This window comes from Notolabrus celidotus, chromosome 9 (genome assembly GCF_009762535.1).
Source record: "Notolabrus celidotus isolate fNotCel1 chromosome 9, fNotCel1.pri, whole genome shotgun sequence".
Classification (NCBI taxonomy): Eukaryota; Metazoa; Chordata; class Actinopteri; order Labriformes; family Labridae; genus Notolabrus; species Notolabrus celidotus.
Window position 1 is genome coordinate 8,461,863 of NC_048280.1, and position 20,314 is coordinate 8,482,176.

General features: G+C 41.6%; 2 protein-coding genes across 3 annotated transcripts in view; both read right to left on the bottom strand.

Annotated features, from left to right (window-relative positions):
• Positions 1–985: 985 nt before the first annotated feature.
• ubac1 (UBA domain containing 1) lies at positions 986–12,797 on the bottom strand. Its single transcript, XM_034691571.1, has 11 exons — positions 12,333–12,797; positions 11,026–11,146; positions 10,874–10,947; positions 10,633–10,740; positions 10,371–10,473; positions 10,042–10,150; positions 9,483–9,843; positions 7,801–7,887; positions 6,316–6,454; positions 3,478–3,602; positions 986–1,444 (listed from the first exon to the last, which is right to left on the bottom strand). Exons 1-10 carry the CDS (start codon positions 12,468–12,470, stop codon positions 3,487–3,489), a joined length of 1,356 nt encoding a protein of 451 aa, XP_034547462.1. The 5' UTR covers positions 12,471–12,797; the 3' UTR covers positions 986–1,444; positions 3,478–3,486.
• Positions 12,798–15,123: 2,326 nt separating this feature from the next.
• The window catches only part of LOC117818618 (neurogenic locus notch homolog protein 1-like), a 49,818-nt gene continuing 44,627 nt past the window's right edge, over positions 15,124–20,314 (bottom strand). For both annotated transcript variants that reach the window (XM_034691570.1, XM_034691569.1), the window contains exons 31-34: positions 18,717–19,015; positions 18,274–18,421; positions 18,067–18,164; positions 15,124–17,959 (exon numbers count right to left, since the gene is read on the bottom strand). In XM_034691570.1, coding sequence (XP_034547461.1) covers positions 16,592–17,959; positions 18,067–18,164; positions 18,274–18,421; positions 18,717–19,015 — 1,913 coding nt within the window. In that variant the 3' untranslated portion in view covers positions 15,124–16,591. The remainder of the gene's footprint in view (positions 17,960–18,066; positions 18,165–18,273; positions 18,422–18,716; positions 19,016–20,314) is intronic.

A 20,314-nucleotide genomic window follows, 5' to 3' on the forward strand; every position in this document is an offset into this window, starting at 1 on the left:
CAAACGTATAATTAGGCATTCAAAATAGAGGAGGTTTTTTTTTGTTTCGGTCTCAACTGCTCTTTTAACTCCAAAACCATTATTACATGACCTCTCCACTGACTACAGGACTCTGTTCAAACAATACTTGTTGGGTGGCTGATGGTGACATTTAGTTGAACATAAATGAATACCCTAAAATCTATATGACATACCCAGTGGCGACTGGTCATTAGGGGAACATAAAGAACTGTGCAAACTGATTAAGTTTTAATGCCACCATCATTTCTTAGCTATAAATGTTATGACCCTGAATTGCATTTCATGTTTGTATATTGTTAGATCACGTTTTTAAAAAAAAATATGGTTTGTGTCTAGTGGAACTACGGTGGCCATACGGTGAATGTGCGGCTGATGCGGACTGCAGGGGTCAGTACGTACCAAGAGTAGTCCATGAAGGAAAACTGCTTAATCAGCAACAGGGATATGGGCAGCCATGGCTCACTGTTGTGCATGGGGACAGTCGGATCCAACGAAGAAGCTACTGGAGCTCAAACTGCTGAAGAAGTGAATGCTGGTTCTGAAAGAAAGGTGTCAGAACTGAGGGCATACAAGTTTGATGAGTATGGGGCTGCGTAGATGCAGAGTAGTCCACTGCATAAAGTGCCTATATACACCTCAGAACTTGACCACATAAGCAATGAAAGACGGACGGTTGGGGCAACATGTTAATGTTAAATGGGTATCAAATTTCTGTAGGATGTGCTGGAGGCCAAGCGCCACAAGTTCCAGGACTTGAAGGATCTGCTGCTATCTTCTTAGTGTCAGATACCATAGCAAACCTTAAGAGGTGGACATGAGGACATGGAGTCCAAGTCTGATCAGGTCAGGCCTGTTTTGGCTCTGAGCCGGCCAGAGGGGCCTACACAATCTTACAATATTAGGAAAGTGGTCATAAAGTTATTGGCTGATCTGTGTCAATTTAAAGAAAAACCAAGAATCAAAATACAGCCACAAAAAATAACTTTAATGCAATAGTGATTTAGATGCCAGTAGCCACGAGGCTGTTTGGATGAACAGACTGTGAAAGAATATTGCATAGGTTGTAAATCTGGGACAGTCCTTCATGAAAGCTGAGTGAAAACAGTAACCTGTGACTTCCACAGTTATTCAGTGTCCTTAAGCAACAAAGTAAATTTTGTTCTTCTGTGTTTCTGTTGACCGTTCTGAAAGATGTCTTCATTTGCGGTGGACTCAAATTTTCTCCTTTAAATGTATCATCTCCCAATGTTTGCTTCAAGATATGACGGGACAGGTTTATATTACACATGCCAATGCAAAGCGCTGAGGTGTTGAGACAGCTGGTCACTGTGGATATGATGGAGGTCCACTGCAGTGCAGGAGTGCAGAGCGGCTTCCAGAGACATGTGTAGATCCTCCTTCATACTTTGACTCACATGGTGACCTGCCAGTCCCTAAGCACATTTTTATAATGGTTTGTAAAAACAACATTTGAATAGTTTATTTTTTTTCACATTTGTAGATCAGCTTTGAGGTTTGCTAAAAATGTTATAAATAAGAACAAGTTACTAGTTTGGCTTCAATATAAATAATGTAATAATACATTGTTTAAACAGACACTTCTCTCTAAAAACATTTAAATATTTTCAAATATTGCATTTACGAAACCATGTCTTGTGGTGCTCTCATTCATAAGCAAAGTTTTACACTGATTGGTTAAAGCCATTATTTCCAAATGCCAAACTAGGCTGGGGTGAGCAGAGGTTTGCCATAACAACAGGTTTAGAAAAACAATCTCAGCCTCCCTGAGCAGAAAGTCACATCAATACCACATTTTAAAGATTGAATAAAAACACTCCAAAAGCTTGGCAAAACACACCGCCCTCAATATTGTTTCTAACTCCGGGTACAACCAGGAGAGGCTCCGCTCACCTTCTTGTAGCTAGAGATTTGAAGTATCCAATGCAAAGGCTAATATTGTGTCGCACACTATCCCATTGCTAATCACACATCTCTTAACACTCAAATCAAATATAGTTCTTTACAGGTTAACAGAAGACCTTGCTATTGCACAGAAATAGAGGGTAGTTTTCAATGGGTACATCCAATGACAAGGCAGGTTATATAGTGACATTTTGATTTGGTTTGACAGCATAAATGTTCATTGCTCTCAAAAGTAAAAAGTAAACCAAAAGACCAACACAGGTTGTCTTAACCTCTATTATTTCTTTGTGTGTATGAAGATGCTCGAAATCCTCTCAGCATGAATCTTCATCATTCAAATTAAAGGTTATAAAAGGCAGACCCCCTTTTGATTAGGCTCAGCTTCATTTAATATCCCACTACAGCCTTTAGAGACAAAAACACAAACCCTTCTTTTAACTTCCTCGGTGCTGCAGTGAGTGATATTCATAGAGGTGAACAAGTGCTAATTGAGAGCAACATGAATATATGACATTCAAAAGCACATAGACAAGAAACACACAGGCCTAATATATAATTTCCTTGTAAAAACATGACTAAGACACAAACAGTTTAGTGTACAGCTTTCGTCTAAGAAGGCAAGAAAGTCAAATAAATATTCTCGAAGAAGCTTCAGGACAAATGTTCTCTTTTAACGAAGAGGTGGCTGACTTACAGTGACCTCACAGGCGTGAACGAGGACAGAAGTAATGTGTCTGAAGCTTTTTAATTAGCTTAACAGAAACTCGCCTGTGACCATCAGCCTCTCAATTAGACACAGGTATGCTGACAGAAGAGGAAGAAAAAGCAAACATGGAACTGACTGAAGACGTCTACATATTCACCACACATGAAGTGTAACAATTTAAAGAGACAGACACAAAACTGTAATTGATATTTAAATATTGCAAAACATACAAAAACAGTTTCCTTTGAAGTGTAAACATTAAATTGATGTTTGATGTCTTTTTTGCACATGGAGAAATTATATAAAATAAATCATGTCTGTCATAACTATAAATTGTTCTCATTAAAATGTAAAAACAACATAGTAAATCTTGTTTTTTTTTTATTATTACTGTCATAATAATAATAATAATAATAATAATAATAATAATAATAATAATGCTTATGTTAGCATTTGTTTGTATAAGTGTTTTCATTGTTCTGTTATAAATAGTTATATGTAGAACATCTTGTTTTATACTTTGACCCCTCCGGCTTTGTCTTTACAAGGCAAAAACAATACTTGTGTCTCTGCCACACACACACACACACACACATACACACATACTCACACACACACACACGCACACGCACGCACACGCACACACGCACGCACGCACGCACGCACACTCACTCACTCACTCACTCACTCACTCACTCACTCACTCACTCACTCACTCACTCACTCACTCACTCACTCACTCACTCACTCACTCACTCACTCACTCACACATCCCAATAAGGTCACACACTCGCACAAGCTGCCACAGTCACACAAGGGAGTTTCACCAGGAGGCTCTATGTGCGATTGAGGGTCTGGAAGATTCTGGATATTTGGAGCATGACGGGGCCAGTCTCTGGGTCGTTCATCCACTGGGTGCTGTTCAGAGGATTCTCCAGCATGTCTTCAAACGCTGCATCCAAACACAAGACACAGGGTTAAAAAAGAATAATAATAATCATTTTAAAAAGCAGCTTTGGCTTCCTGATGCATACAAACTCTGGTGACTTTACCTTTTCAGTCTAATTATTTGGGTGTGTGTGAAAGCTGTCAATTACCGTAAATTCTGTGTATAAAATGCACTTTAACACCTTTTTATCATCTAATAAGTCTGATGCGTCCTATACACTGGTGTGACCAATTTACCATAATACAATGCAGAGAGAGGTAATTCACTGCGTTACAGTATTTTACAAAAGACTGTAAAAATAATGGACGTAGTATCCGTGACATCACCCATCTGTTCCTGAAGCGCTGTTTTGAAGCCAATCATCAGCGGGAGCCATAATAGAAATGTTGAAGTCAACCTAACGTCTGTCGAGCGATTGTGAGGTAAAGAGGCGGGCTTTGAGCTTCCTCGCAGACAGCTAGTCTTCCCGCCTGTCAATCAAGTCAGCTGTTCCTCTCATGATGGAAAACTCGTAATCTTAATATCTTCAAAACTGTTATGTGTTATGAAAAAATTAACTCCCCGTACAGCGTGTGCCGATCGAGAAATGAACTATCCAGACTACACTCGTCTTTTGTACCAGGCTGTAAACGTTTTATTTCTGCTGTAAAGATCGACTTTTTGGAATTTGTGTGTATGTGGTTTCTGGTACTTCTGGAGCCAGACTCAAGCAGACACTCGATGAACTGCAGTTTTTAACACTTCCACATTGGCTTCAATTATTGCAGCCGCAGGTTGCCGCTTGTATTTTACCCAGAAGGTGGCACTGGAAGAGCCAAGTGACCACTTCAATGCAGAAAGCATGCTGGATACAAAGGCTGAACCAGGCTCGTGGCACTACTGTATGACACTTTTCTCCCTCATCAATGTAAAATCATGAATTTAAAAAAAGACATTGGTATACTCTAAAGTTAACAAACCTTGTGGAGTGATTGGTTTGATTGAAAAGAATCCTCAATTTAAGACAACAAGTGACCAGTGGAGAGGGTTGGTGCAAGTCTTAGCTTAACTATCAATGCTACCGTAGGCTGTTCTCAACTACTCTACTGTTATAGCAGAGCTGCGATAACAGATGGTACAAAAAAGGCATAAACACATGTTAAGAAACTGAACATTCAAAAACACAATGTAAGTCTGCATGTAGGAACACAGCCTAAACCCTTTTTTCTTCTGAGAGACCTCTAAAGGAAAACTGCGTCTTATATGCCAGTGCAACTTCTATTACAGATTTTATAGTAAACTTTGGTGTGGACCAAACAGTTGGACAGTAAAAAAAAAACAGAGGTTCCAAAGCATAGACTGTATAAATAATGGACGTAGTATCCGTGACATCACTCATCTGTTCCTGAACGCTGTTTTGAAGCCAATCATCGGTGGTAGCCATATTGGAAAAGCTGATCTCAACCTAACTGCTGTTAAGCTAGTGTGAGGCAAAGAGGCGGGCTTTGTTAGCTACAGTGTTCCCGCCTGTCAGTCAAGTCAGTCATGACCTTAAATGGGCAAAACTTGTAATCTTAATATCTTCTGAACTGTCGCGTTATAAAAAAATTCACCCCGCGTACAGTGTGTGCCGATAGAGAAATTAGCTACTCAGACCTGAATCATTATTTGATCCAGGCTGTAAACATGTTTATTTCTGCTGTAAAGATCGTCTTTTTTGAATTGGTGTGTATGTGGTTTCCGGTGTTTCTGCAGCCAGCCTCAAGCGGACACTAAATTAACTGCAGTTTATAACACTTCTGCATGGGCTTCATATTTTGACACCAGAGTTTGCCGCTTGGTCCAAAGCTAAAATGAAATCTTGCTATTGGATAAATGTCCTGATAGTTCAAGTGATTAAAGCACAAATAAAAGAGCTAAACTTTGGTTAAATCCACCTGATGATTCTTCCAAAATTAAAAAAAAAAGTTTCAAATCTATATATTCCACATTATAAAAGAGCAAAATAAAATGCTTTCATTTTTTGGTCTGCACTGGTGTCTGCATTTGTGAGACTGCAGGTCAATGTAAAGTCCCAACCAGAGACTGAATAAAACATGGACAGCACAACCACTACCCCTAGTGAAGCCAAAACTTTGAGAGCGCCCCTTGGTGACTGGCTGTACTACAGAACCGTGTTTATACTCGTGCATTGATTCTGCGTCGTAATGGCCAACGCCATCGTGAGCACTACATACTAGTGTGTCAGAGTGTCCGCATATATTCTCCGCCCAGAGAACTATGAGGACTACAAGCATATAATGTTAAGCTGGAGCTGATAAATATTGCTGTTGATCATACTGCAATTATTAGTAAGAAAAAAAGAGAGGAGTGGCCCGCCGTTGGTCTAGCGGTCTAAGAGCCCCACATTCATAGGCTATAGTCCGTGTCGCAGAGGTCGCCGGTTCGATTCCCAGCCACTGCCATTTGCTGCATGTCTTCCCCCACTCTCTACTCCCCACATTTCCTGTCTCTCTTGAGCTGTCCTATCATAAAGGCAACAAAAATGCCCCCAAAATATAAAGAAATCTTTAAAAATAAAAAATAAAAAAAAAAGGAAATGTTAACGTTATTCATTAAGGTGTTTTTATGTTCCCTCATTCTGACTAAGCAAATGATTTCTGATATCCTGCAGAGTGAGGCTGTAACGGTGCAAGATTTTATCCCAGATTTTCCACAGCATTAGACAAGACTGTACCTAACAGAGTCTTGGGGTTGGTTAAACCCAACTGGACCACTGGATTCTCGAGGATGGCCTGGAACAGCGGACTGTTGGTGTCGATGCCTTTGTCCATATCTTCTGGAGAAGGTTTCCTGTCTCCCAGCAGCCACTCACACTGCAGCACGAGGAAACAATGGGAACTCAAAGTTAACTCTATGAAACGCACAGTACACATTCCTATCAATCTTACTTTTCATCATATTGGAGAACAGGCTGCAGGATCAGCAACAGTGCAGGGTCTAAATTTCCCTTTATGCTTTAAACCCTGTGGTTATTCATGATTACAACTCTAACACTGATTTTCTCCAAATTAAGCAGTTCCAACATTACTGAGCTTAAAATTGATTCAGCATCAGTGGATCAGACTAGGGATGCACCGAAATGAAAATTCTTGGCCGAAACAGAAAACCGAAAATGAGGAAACCAAGGCCGAAAACCGAAACACCAAAATAAATCATTATGCCAATTATTCGTAGGGAGACCGGGGACAGTTGTAACATTTCACTCCTTGGATTTGAGATTAAGCCATGCATTTTCTGTTTGTGTTGCACAGGCATTTTCTAGGTCAGTTGTTAGCAGACACTTGAAGCTAGTTTGTGTAGCAGTTTGAACACACTGGGTTAAAAGAGCTCAAAGTTATAGACAGAAATGTCAAACATGTTAAAACTGTCGCCGGTCTCCCCGACCATTGCATTTATGGCACTGACTGTGTACTAACCTCACTAAAATCAAGGATCTCATTGAACATATCAGACAACGAGGGTGCATGCCCCTCATCTGGTTCAGAGAGACGAGTCCTTTTTTCTGTGCTCTGTTTTCCTTCTCCTATGCTGTGCGCTTCTCCGTCTCCAAGCGGGTTCTCTGTATCCATCGCGGCCTGGATCATTTCTCGTGCAAGCTGCTTTATTCTCACATCCAAGTAATGATCTTTATAACGTGGATCAAGTACAGTCGCAATGAAGTGCATAGGATCCGAATAGATCTCAGTGAAATGTGTGCTGACAGACTCTCAGAGTGTACTTTTCATTGTTTTCACTCCGTGGTCCGTTTCAACCTCTTTGCTTAGAAGATGCTTTAGGGCTGCAAATAAAGGAAGAACGGATGCAGACATGTTGGCCCTGATCCAGACAAGCACGTACTGGTCGCTGTTTGTACTTGCGTCATCACAACATTCTGTTTCGGCCGTGATGTTTCGGTGAAAAAAGTTTTTGGGCCGAAAACCGAAAATGCACTTTTGGGACATTTTCGGTGGCCGAATTTTTGGTGCATCCCTTGCTCAGACATGGATAATGTGGCTGCTAATAATATAGCCAATTAACAAGACATAAACAGTGAAATCACAAGGTTAGTTAAGTTAATTCAAGTCAAGTCACTTTTACAGGCCAGAATTACAGATCCCAGATCCAACTCTCAAATCTAGCATTGTTTGCAAACACTACTTCTGTTGATGTGTTCACCTACCGCGGCATCCTGTAGGTTGTTATTCACCCTCAGAGCATCAATCACCTCCTTTTCATCAAACCCCATCTCCATCAACGCGATGACAGCCTGCACAATCAAAGAAAGAAGAGAGAGTGTGTGTGTTTACTTTAAAGAGCCTGAGTTCAATGAAAACAACAAACACTGTCACTTTTCTGTGGAGCCTGCTGAGTTTTGGAGAGAAAGAAAGTAATTTGTGCACAGCAGACGGAACAGTTGGAACCACTTAAATGTCAGTATGCTACAAAGACGCTTTACTGGAAGAGGGTGTTCTAATCAGTTTTCTATTTTTAGAAATACAGGGGAGCCCTCTTCCTCTGCAGGCTGAGGTACAGTGAGAGAGTGAAGAAGAAGAGTCTGTGATGTGACTCTTTTTATCCACTAGTGCGTGTTTCAGTTCAATCTGTCTAAAAGGATACCTCTCTCATGTGTATTGTATTGCAGATGATGCAGACTCAGACACATTTTACAGGTACGATTATTTGGCAGCTCAAAAATGATTAATTTAATGAGTTAAAACATGTAGATAGTTAATCAGAGGGAAGGGATAGATCAGTATGTTAATTGATAAATTGATATAAGGTTTGTTCTTTGTAATTTATAATAAAGATGATTTTGTTGTTGTTGTTTATATCTGTACTACTCATCTCATCACTATCATCACTCTCTCTCTCTCTTATTCTCCTCTATCCCTCTTTCCAATCCCAACTCGGTTGAGGCAGATGTGTGTCTAACATGAGTCTGGTTCTGCCTGAGGTTTCTGCCTGTTAAAAGGAAGTTTTTCCTTGCCGCTGTAACTTGCTAAATACTGCGAGGTGCAATGCTCATGGTGGATTAAGGTGAGATCAAACTGAGTCTTACCCTCTCTTGGTGTTGGGTCTTTGTTAACAATTTAACATAGAGTACGGTCTAGACCTACTATGTTTGTAAAGCGTCTTGAGAAAATGTTTGTTGTGATTTGGCGATATACAAATAAAGATTGTTGATCGATTGATCTCTTAGTTGAACAAAAGAAGCAACTTGAAACTACCACTTTGAGCTCATTGAGTTAAAGCTAGGGTTGGTAATCACGGAAAACTAGCATGAATTTTTTTTCGTCTAACCCCCCCGTACCCTCCCCTCGGAGCTCCTCCAAAACGGCGCTCCCCCCCTCACATGCAGGAGCGCCACTATTTCACGACCATATGATCGTGACTGATCAAAAACTGGTCCTCAGCACATCGTTTGTGTTTTGCACTATGTCAACTCATGTCTCACTCAGCGGTAAGAAAACATCAAAAAATTATCATAGTGAAAGTTAAAAACACAAACAAACATGAAATGTGGCAGGCAGAATGGCAGGACCGGATTTGATTGGTTTCATAATTTGGCTCCTGATGGCAGGGATTGGTTGGTGTGTTCCCAGGTTTACTGCGGCTGTAGATAGCAGCTTTTTTTTCGTTCTTTATTAAGAACACATTATGTATTGATTGCCATCGGGACATAAAGATCATTTAACCACTATGACAAAAAGTGTATCTAAATCTGACTACGAACCCCAGCTTTAACAGAATAACTTAAACAAGCAGTGATGTAACCAACTGCCCTCAGCCTAGCAGGCGTGAGCTACAAGAGGAGTCCACATAAAGTAATAATCAAATTACTGACTGGTCAAAGTCACTCACTCTAGAGTCCGGTCTGAACTCCCGTTTCCTGCGGATCCTCTTAAAGATCTCTGTGAGCTCGTCCTGTCGGCTGCTCTCCTCTGTGCTCAACTGGCTGGAGAGGCTGCGGAGGAGCTTAGGGGTGGGGGAAGAGCCTGATGCTGAAGCTGAGGCTGTGGCTGAGGCTGAGGCTGTGGCTGAGGCTGTGGCTGTGGCTGAGGCTGAGGCTGAGGCTGTGGCTGAGGCTGAGGCTGAGGGTGAGGGTGTGGCAGCAGCTGTGGCTCCTGCTGCCCCAGAAGAGTCCTGGCCTGGTATAGGTGCATCTACAGAGGGGTCATCTACATGCTCAATAAGCCACTCCATTGCCTGTGTCACTGACATACTGTACAAAGAAAAGAAGATGACAAATCAAGGTTCCTGAAAATACCATCAGCAAAGTGTCACAGGAGTTAAGCATCAGGAGGATTTACTTGAGGAGGTCCTCAAATATCAGAGCTCATTTTAGAACTAAAAATGTTGTAGGGATATTCCAGATAGTTGCAGTACGAGGTCATTTGTTTTCAAACTTAAACCAACTTACTGGTTTAATCTAAGAGCTTTGATGGCTCTGCTCTCAGGGAAACCCATCTCTGTGAGCTGCTGAAGTGCTGTTTCATCTACCCGGTCCTCTTCATCTTCATCTAACATCGCTACAAGAGGAGAGACACAAGAAGATAAGGGGTTGAGTAATGTGATAAATGTCCTCATCAATAATCATGATGTTGTTTCATGCCAGCAACAATACGTTTAAAAAAAAAAAAGAGGTCTGAGTGCATGAAGTCAGAACATAAAATGCGTCATATCTAATATCTTGATGCTGGGAGTATTGATGTAGAGTTAGAAATAATAATAATCGACTGCAGGCTTTACCGTTCGCCTTTTTGAAGAGTTCTACAGCATCAGGGTTCAAGGCAAGAAGCTTCTGTGCGACTTCAATGAGAGAAACAAGGATTTTTCTAAGCTCCGTCTGAAACTGGAAGAACAGAAGCACAAAAACAAAAGTGAGTAACATCTCTGACACTTCTGAATCATTTTTAGTCTGAACTGGTAGAATCCCTTTTAGTGCGACATGTATGTTAGTTTTGAGTTTTCTATACGTCTGTGATTACACGCTTTCAAGGAGGACGCTTACATCTCTGATGTTATGCTGGGTAACAGTGCGGTCAGTGTGGCGTGTTGACAGGCTGGCAGTGGCTTTCAGGATTGCATCTTTGTCTGGAGCCTTGTTATCTTGTTTCTTCTGTGGCAGCATAGAGAAATAACACAGAGGGACAATTAAAAGCAAGTCGATGGTTGTGCAGAATGTTTGAACAATGGTTTCTTGCTCCAGAAGAAAAGGAAAATAAATAAAGAAGACAGCTGGTTGCTCTTACTTTTTCTTCTGAACTAACTTCTGCCATCGCTGGAGGGGTTGGTGGTGGTCTTTTCTTTATGAGCAGCAAAACGTCTACAACAAACAGGAAACACTTTAAGTTGGTGGAGAAGGGAGAGGGTGTTCATGATGAAAATAAAGATGTGTGCATACCTTTATCTTTGAGGTTCTCATCTGCAACAGTTTTAGTGTCAGTGAGGACCCTCTCTGTAGCAGCATGTATGAGTTTATGGTGGGTAAGAGTTTTGGGGTCTTCTAGGCTTCCATGTACATACTGTAAACAAAGCACACATCAGTGATGAATGAAAAGTGGACACTGGGATTGCAACTAATGATTCTTCATCTGCCAACTACTTTGGATGAGCTGAGAAAATGCTCACACACAATTCAAAGTTGTTAAGTTTTCATTTCAGGATGATACAAACAAGAGAAAGTCCAAAATGTTTTAGAAAGTAATGAACTTGTACTTATATAAATGGAATTATGCTTATATAGCGCTTTTCTAGTCTGTCTAACCACTCAAAGTGTTTTCACACACTACTCATCACATTCACACATTCACTCACTGATGGTAGAGGCTGCTACAGTGAGGAACCATCATTGTTAGCTAATCTCATTCATACACATTCACACACCGCTGAACAACAGCGGGCGGGAGCAATTTGGGGATCAGTGTCTTCTTGCTCAAGGACACTTCAGCGTGTGACCACAGGAGCTTGGATCGAACCGCCAACCTTCCGAGTGATAGACGACCGGACCGACTCTACCCACTGAACTCAGATGAATGTCTAAAACTTTGTACACTGGTTTAGATTTTAATTGTAATTTCAATCAGCAATGATAGAATTTCATAATTAAAACTATATTGTTTTAAGAATTTGTTACTTTTCGTGTTATGGCTGTATCTTTCAATCAGACATCTAAATGGAAAGTTTAATCAAAGGCTTAAAAACTACAAGTAAATGTACTGTCTTTTTATATACATTAAATATAAAGTGTATAAAACTGTCTGAAACTGACTTGACAAAACGCTTTGATTGGATCTGCATGCTTTTAAACTTCCATCATGATTCATGTGTTTGATGGAACTTCAAATATATAATTGTATGTTTACATTTCTCATGTTGTCATTGAAAATAGCTTGATATTAATGCCACAGATGCCATAGAAGGAGAAGTGAGATGAGCTGTGTAATTATAGGCTGTCAGTAACTTAAAGCATCATGTCTATATGTTTAGCCTCTGCTTACAGGAGAGGGGGAGAGTCGTGTTGTTAGCTACCTTCAGAGGGGCAGCCACCCTGCTAAATTATAAATAGCAGAGTCTACCCAGTTACTAAAAATACAAAGACACTGACACTGAGAGTTTAAACAGAGGGCATGGAGATTGCAAACACCCCAGGCAGAGGAGTGACAGGACAAAAACAGCAACAAGGGAGACACAAACAACCATAACACCTACATGTTTCAAGCACTTCTCCTTCAGTTTGTCAACAGTGGTGTCTTCTGTCACCTCCTCCAGCCACTCCGTGCCGTCCATGGTGCAAATGTGTATTTTCAACACTTTCCCAGCGAAGATCTTCTCCTCCTGGACGAACATATTTGCAGCCTCAGGTGTGAAAGAGAACCAGTCCACTGATGTTAGCTAGCAGCAGCTGCTGTGAGCTCCTGGAGAGCTAGCGTGCTAACGTTAGCACCCCCAGCTAGCCGCGGTTCTGTAAATCCGCCTACAAGAGGTCTAAAAGAGGTTTAAAGCGGTCCCCGTTCAGCTGAGGGCCATGTTCGGGTTCCCCTGCCGGTTGTCGGTGAGGTGGCGCCCGTTGAGTTCTGTCACCAAGGAGCTGTTTGTTATTCCCAGCGAACACACAGCCAGCAAGCCAGCGACAACCCTATTTTTACTGTAATGTATGAACTTTGAACTTCAACGGGGCTCCGCAGTGCATCATGGGAGTCGTAGTTCAAAGATGTCAAAGGTTTGTCTTTTGTTTTTGAGAGAAGTTTCAGCTTTAATTGACATTTTAAATTGCTCAAAACAGTAAAACGTATTTCTTTTATCGTTCTTGATAAAGGAACTGTTGAATCAGAAACCTCAAAAGCACAATGGAATAATTGTGTCTCTTTTACTTTGTTGACTGATGTTCATAGTTAATCTTTAGACCAAGGGTTCCCAAACTTTTCAGCCCACGACCCCCAAAATATAGAGTGCCAAAGACTCGCGACCCCCACTGTCCCTCAAAGTGATTTAATGTGGCTTCATTTAGCTGGTCTGGAGAAAATCAGCCTACCTATGAGTATGTGGCTGTGTTTCCTGTGCCGTTAAGAATTAACCTGCTGCTACTGATGCTTTTGATAGTTAGCTGTTCACTCACCCTAAACTTAACAGTCATCTGGCAAAAAGAAAGGCAGAAAACTCATTACATTTTCTATTTTTAAGGTTTTATTTAAAGTTTACCTAATATTTTTGTTGACATTTTTTACTATAATGGGTAAAACGTAGTAATTTTAGATAACTTAAAAAAAAAAACAACATTCTGAAAGACATCTCACCACCTGATTTGTGTTTCACGACCCCTCAGGGGGTCCCGACGACCACACTGTGGGAACCCCTGCTTTAGACCAGGGGTGTCAAACTCATTTCAGTTCAGGGGCCATATACAGCCCAAGTTGATCTGAAGTGGGCTAGACCTGTAAAATCCTAACATATTAACCTATAGAGAAGGACAACTCCAATTTGTTCCCTTTGTACTAGTGCAAAAAAGTGCATTCAGAAAATGTTCATATTACATGAACTATATTTCTACAAAAACAGCTGTTGTATTTGTTTTGCCAGAATGAGTCTCATAGTGGGGCCAAATATTATATTCTTTAAGCACTGAAACCAAACACACCAAACACAGGTTTCCAATTCACCTGACACAGTGTTATGTTTACTGCAAAAGAACAGAGATTATGATTATGAAGAAGGAAAAGTGGACTATTTTGGACCCCTCAGCTCCAGCATGAACAGTTGGCTTGCTGGACAGTGTTGTATGAAGGGATCCAAAAAGTCTATAAATTTCTACCGAATTAGGCAAACTACAAATATTTGTTTTTCTCACTTTGAGAAAAAAAGGCACTGAGCACCGTTCATGTGCCCCCTGTCAGCAGTTTGATTGTAGGACAAATTTGAAATAGCAGTCACTTTTATTGAAATGCAATTAATGTCTTCTCTGTAGTATCAAAAGCCATCCTGTGGGCTGGATTGGAATTTCTTGCGGGCCGGTTTTGGCCTGCGGGCTGTATGTTTGACACCCCTGCTTTAGACAATAACATGACACAGATACCCATAGGGCCCCTTAAGCTCCAGGCTTGCCAAGTGTCAGCTGGTTTTTTCTTATCAAATTAAAAGTTTGTGAGTGAATATGCGCAACTGACGCACAAAGGGGGGTGTTTCTAATAATCAAACACTTATTTTAGTGATTAGTTTGTCCAAAGTTGAAGTTTATAGTCCAAAATGGTTGACTAGTTTAGTAAAGAAAAACAAACTCCCTTGTGATCATATTAGGAAATATAGGAGGTAAACAAAGTTACCACAAGTGTAATGCTGCAATAACAGATTTCTGGTGCCTATTTTTAGAAAAATCTCAAATGACAGGCTTCACTCTTGGTCTTGTTCCAGATCTTTAGGGTCATGTGTTGAGTATGTGGTGTGTGTCAAAATATCAACACTCTTTCGTTAATTCAGGTTGTTGTATTCCTATTATTTAGACCAATTCATTAAATGAATTTACCGCATTTGAAATGTGGGGCCAGGTAATATTATAGTGGCTCAGTAACTAATTTTGTGCTTGCCTTCCTCTTATCATGTTAACCCCAACATGGCAGTAAATTAAGGAATGATTGCTTTGTTTACTTTCTACTTCACTCATAATCAGACAAATAAAAAGTTTTCAGGACCAGTACACAGGAACTTTCATTTCATTGAGTGAATTTTGAGCTCACAATTTCTACCACTAGAGGGAGACATACTATGTCACATGGTCACATAATTGCACTTGCAACTCCTACAGAAAAGACTAAATTAATTTCATCTGTGTTGAGAGAAAGACCACTTTGACTTTTTGCTCATTATCTTATGAATCTTAATAACTAGTTGTCCAAACCTATGAGAGGATTGTTTTTAACATTAGTTATTTTACTTAACCTGAACCCAATCTGTTGTTCAATTCAAAGTGTTTAGAGAAAGAAATTTCAATGAAAAAAGACAGATCTCATAAGTTTAAGACACATAAGTGCCCTTTATTATAACAAGAAACATTTTACAGATTGAAAATGAGAAAGGGAAATACATTTCTTGCAAAGTATAACTTTATAAGAGGAAGGAAGCATATTGCAGGTATTACAATTTCACTACGACCTAATCATTTTTTAAAGTATGACATTTTGCAAACTATACCAGGGTGAGTCTCACAGAACATTCAAGCGGACACAACTTAGAAGTTAGCCGACTCTTTTTTCTATTATACCAAAGTTCAACAAAACATTTTATAATATGCACAAATGGTTGCCTCAGTGAATTTTGAAGTGATACCAAACAGTAAATAAATAGGAAATTTATAAAACTTCAATATTTATGTATTTTCTCTTTTTATGAGAAAACCATCTCCATCAATATATTGTATCTATTTGTATATATTTCAAATTTATTTATGCATTAGGGACAGTAAAATACAAAATATATATTCTGTTCTGTGACATTTTTGAGGCTGTTGACTGGTGCGAGACCTATCAAAGTTGCATGCTTCAGACATCAGATTTCTTAAACAAAATCTTTCTTACAAGGGAAATGCATGACATATTTACAAAAGAAAGAATACAGCCATAGGCTTGAACTAATAGGAGGGAGAGGGGAAATGCAGTTTTCCTTTTCCCTCTGAACAACAAACACTTTGGCCGACAGGCCGGTTCTCCAACGACACAGGACTAACAGATCACTCCAGCCTGCATTTACTGCCAATCTCCAAGATGGCCATATACTGTACAACATCTCCACCACATGTCTACGTATGAAGGCAATCAGACCTAGAGGCACAACACAATGTTGTCCCATTGATTCAAGCAATGTACACAACTCTGATGAGTGAAACTAAGAATCACAAGATATTCAAGAAGGGGACATAGTGGCTCCTGCATGTTCATGAAACACAGCACGTCTGTTCTGTTAACATTCACAAATGTGTTTCATTAACTGGCTGGAAAATTTCCATTAGTTACAACAAATTGGAATAACACTGAGACAGAAAATTTGCTCAATACAATGCCCCATAATCACAAGTTTTTATAAACGTGATTATACAAAAAAAGTAACAAAATATAAACAAAGATTGAGAAATCATATGAAATAAAAGAAAACACTAAAAGTCCTTAAGGAAATAAATACCCAGTGTGTTTGCTGAGGCTTCACTGCAGAAAAGAAAAACTACAAGAAAGGAAAAGAGTCTCTCTAAGGACTTCCTCTGTCCTGCGTGTGACCCAGCACCATGGATCCCCGAATTTCTGTAAGCAGGCAATGCGTATAAATAAGGCATTAATAAATAAAAAGAATGGATGAAACACAGCTGTTAGTATAAAAGCGTATAAAAAAGTCGTGTTTACAGCTTTGCTCTTTTTCTGTTTTTTTACAGAGTGCCTTTTTAATAAAAAAATATACAGCAGCTCATCTGGGCGTAAAGATACAAGCGTTTATTTGAACTGTTCAGGTATGTGTCCGATCTGAGACTGCATGCTTGTCGGTGGACTCGAGATGCCCTCTGACCAGTCGGACATGTTGGAATGAGGAGAGGAACTTGACCACTGATCGGGGGAGCCTGGGGAGGGGGTCAGAAAGGGGTGGTCGGGCACCTGAACCTGGTGGTTGGGGGTGTTGTCCATGGGGCCAGAGTAGCTGTGCTGGGAGGGCGGGGTGAGGAACTGAGTGCTGGGCATTGATTGGTTGATAGAAGAGGGCATGATTTGCGTCTCCTGTGGCAGGATGGTGTGTATGGGCATGCTGGAGCCGCCACCGCCCTGCTGGAGCTCTGGGGAACCAAGCTCCCCGCTGATGAAGTTCTGGCTACTGGTGCTGTTGGAGCTTTGGTGCTGCAGCTGGATGTTTTGCTGCTGTTGGAGCTGCTGCAGGTTCTGGATTTGCTGCATTTGCTGGGCCTGCTGCTGCTGCATGATGTGCGTCTGTGGAGGCAGTCTGCTGCTCTGGATCCCCTGGTAGTTCATCATCTGAGACAAGCTAGTAGAGGGGTGGCCGTTATGGAGGGAGGCCATCATGGCATGCTGCCCTCCTTGGTGCAGACCTCCCTGACCTCCAGGGGCTCCTCTTATGGGATTGAACTGGCCCGGTTGGCTCATGTTGCCGTGCATTCTTGAAAGCCAATCACACTGGCCGTTTATGGTGCCCTGGCTGCTGGAGCTGGACACAGGTAGATGTGTGAGACGAGGAGGCAGCGGGTCAAACTGCATCCGTGCCAGCTCCTGCTTGTTTGGCATCACCATGTGGCTCACAGAGAGGTGGGGGTCCGACATCCCCTGCAGGCGGTTCAGGGCTACAGAAGGCGACTGCTGGAAAGGTGACGTCATCATGGGCGGGGAGGCCACATCAGAGACATATCCATGTGGAGACTCCAGTGAGTCAACTGGTGACAGAACAGCTGAGCTGTCCAGCAGGTTCCCAGACTTCCCATCCTGTGAATTCTTCTTCTTCACCTTCATGTCTTTGCCGTCCTTGCAGCCGATCCCCTTGGCGCTAGGCTTGCGGGCTTTTTTGCCCTGACCTTGACCTTGAAGCTGCGGCTGCTTCATGCTGGTCAGGTAACCATTAGGCGAGCAGAGAGGAGGGGACAGGGTGGTGCCGAGAGACCCTCCGTGCATGTGAGGACTTCGAACCAGATTGTATTCGTCCATCAGCCGCACAATATCGTGATGCATCCTCTCCTGTGCAATGTCTCTGGGAAGCCGGTCCATGTGGTCGGTAATCTCCCTGTTGGCAAAGTGGTCCAGTAAGACCTTTGCAGTCTCGTAGCTTCCTTCCCTGCCAGCCAGGAACAGAGGGGTTTCCTCCTGAGGCAGACAGAGAGCAGACAACATGTTAGGAAAGTGGTGGGAGTTGTTTTGGAAAGTTTATTTTGTAGAACAGAAAGAAAGAAGAGAAGGATTTTGCTTTTTACCTTGTTGTTTTGCATGTCCTTGTTGGCATTGTTCTTAAGAAGAACAATAGCAGCCTCCACATTATTGACAGCTGCAGCCCAGTGAAGAGCGGATTTACCTGAAGAGACAAGAATAGGGTCATCAGATCTTAAGCTTTCCTTTGATGCATTTGTCTGAATGTTAATGATTTAAGGGCTCATACATGTGCCATAGAAAATAAAAAGTACCAAAATCATCGATTGCATTGACGTCAGCGTGACAGTTAATGAGCTCCTCCACCATGCCCTCCACTGCCAGCCTGGCAGCCAAGATCAAGGGTGTAGTTCCATCATGCATGCGGGCATCCAAGTCTGTGGCTCGGTTCCTTATCAGAATCTGGAAAGACACACAATGAGTTACTTCTTTATTTTGTGAATCTGATTACATTTACAGTAACATCATTTTATACTTCACAAGTTAACTTCAAAGATTAAAGATGTGTCTAATATCCTTTAAGTTAGATCCATAAATTGACTTCAAAAGTTAAGTAAAATTATGACTAAAGTTTAAAAGCTTATAGCGTGGAAATTTTTTTAAACAATCCTGACTGTGGAGCAGACCTCTTTTTTATTTAGTTGTTACATCTTTACTTAAAACACCTAGGGGATAATTAGGAAATCATTGAGCCCACCTGGAACACTCCCTGCGCGTCAGCAGCCACAGCAGCGTGCAGAGGCGTTCTGCCCATGTTATCCTGGATGTTAGCATCCGCACTGGCCTCCAGCAGGCGTTTGGCGGCGTCAGAACGCGCGTAGCGGGCAGCCAGGTGCAGAGCAGTTTCACCCGTGCGGTCGGTCTGGTTGTGAAGGTTAGCGCCCTGGTAAATGAAGTCATTGATCACATTGGCAGAAGCGTCCTCCTCTTCCTCGCTGTTGCCCGTCTCCAAACCTCCCCCACTGCAGGATGCGATCATGAGTGGAGTGAATCCATCTGGACGGAGAGAAGGAGGACCATGTAAGAGAAGGGAACAGACTGCGTGGTCAGCACAGGACAGGCTCAGGAAGCTGCTACAGAAAGACAGGCCCCTGCACTTCAAAGCAACAGGCCGATCAAAACAAAGCAACAAACAAATCGAATGTGAACTTGATGCTTTTTTTGCCTGGGTTGAATCATCGCAGCTCTATCCTGCCATAATGGATTCCGATCAAGGCCCCAGCACAGGAGAAGCTTCAGAAGGAAAGCGAAGCTAGGGGGGATAGAGGCCCGGGCTCGCTAAAGCTGGGCTGCTCCAAAAACGAAGCATTAATATCTGACTGTGAGACGCAGCTCAGTCAGTCGACTTGAACGGGGTTTTCTCCTCTTCAAAAGGATAGCAAGCCCAAGATCTTGCAGATTTGGTCGATTCAAGTGTATCGATCCACAACGGGGGAAAAAGTGTGCTCTCAAGTTGTTAACCCTGTTGCTTTGATTTTTCATAGCTTTTCCTCAGGGAATCTGGCACTTACTACAAAATTGGGTATTTGCATTTGATGCCTTCATTGGTTTTTAAAATGTGGAATAGAAAAAAAGACAGAGAGGCCTATTACTGGTCAAATGATTAATCTGATCAGGAATCAGTGTTTCCCCCCGGGCGCTTGGCTTCCAGCCGGCTGCTTTGAAGAAGATCCTTTACCCTGAGGACATGAGGCTTTAGCAACTCCTACATCCGCGATTATACATACACACCTACACACACCTACACACACACACACACACACACACACACACACACACACACACACACACACACACAAACACACACTAAAGATGTGCAATGTTCACCCATAGAAGGCAGAAATGAATCTAGATGCACCCTAACATGCTTTCATGCACATTCATTTGCTAAGAATTATTTGCATCAGCTTTCTCTCTCTTTCACTAACCCACACGCACACACACACACGCACGCACGCACGCGCACACACACACACACACACACACACGCACACACACACACGCACACACACACACACGCACACACACGCACACCATGTTGTGAACAGTATTAGCAAGAGGTCATCCTATTTTTTTAATAGTTCCATTTTAAGTATTTTCAAGGTCTGAAGAGGGGAATCAATCCTCTATTGAACAAAAATTATAATCCAAGAATATTCTAAAATGATGGAACTACTTGTGAGTGACAGACATACATATTGATCTTGCTTTCATTTTGAATGATTCACTAATTTCTTCAGAAAACTGATTTAATATTTTTAAATGGGAGCTATGCTAACAGATAAATAAATAAAA

Bases quoted from the DNA above. Each gene is read 5' to 3' on its own strand.
- ubac1 (XM_034691571.1), bottom strand. From the start codon at position 12,470: ATGTTCGTCCAGGAGGAGAAGATCTTCGCTGGGAAAGTGTTGAAAATA. The intron at 10,948-11,025 runs GTATGCACACAT...TGTTTGTTGTAG, and splicing joins TGAGAACCTCAAAGATAAAG to ACGTTTTGCTGCTCATAAAG. The intron at 10,151-10,370 runs GTAAAGCCTGCA...CTCCTCTTGTAG, and splicing joins ACTCTTCAAAAAGGCGAACG to CGATGTTAGATGAAGATGAA.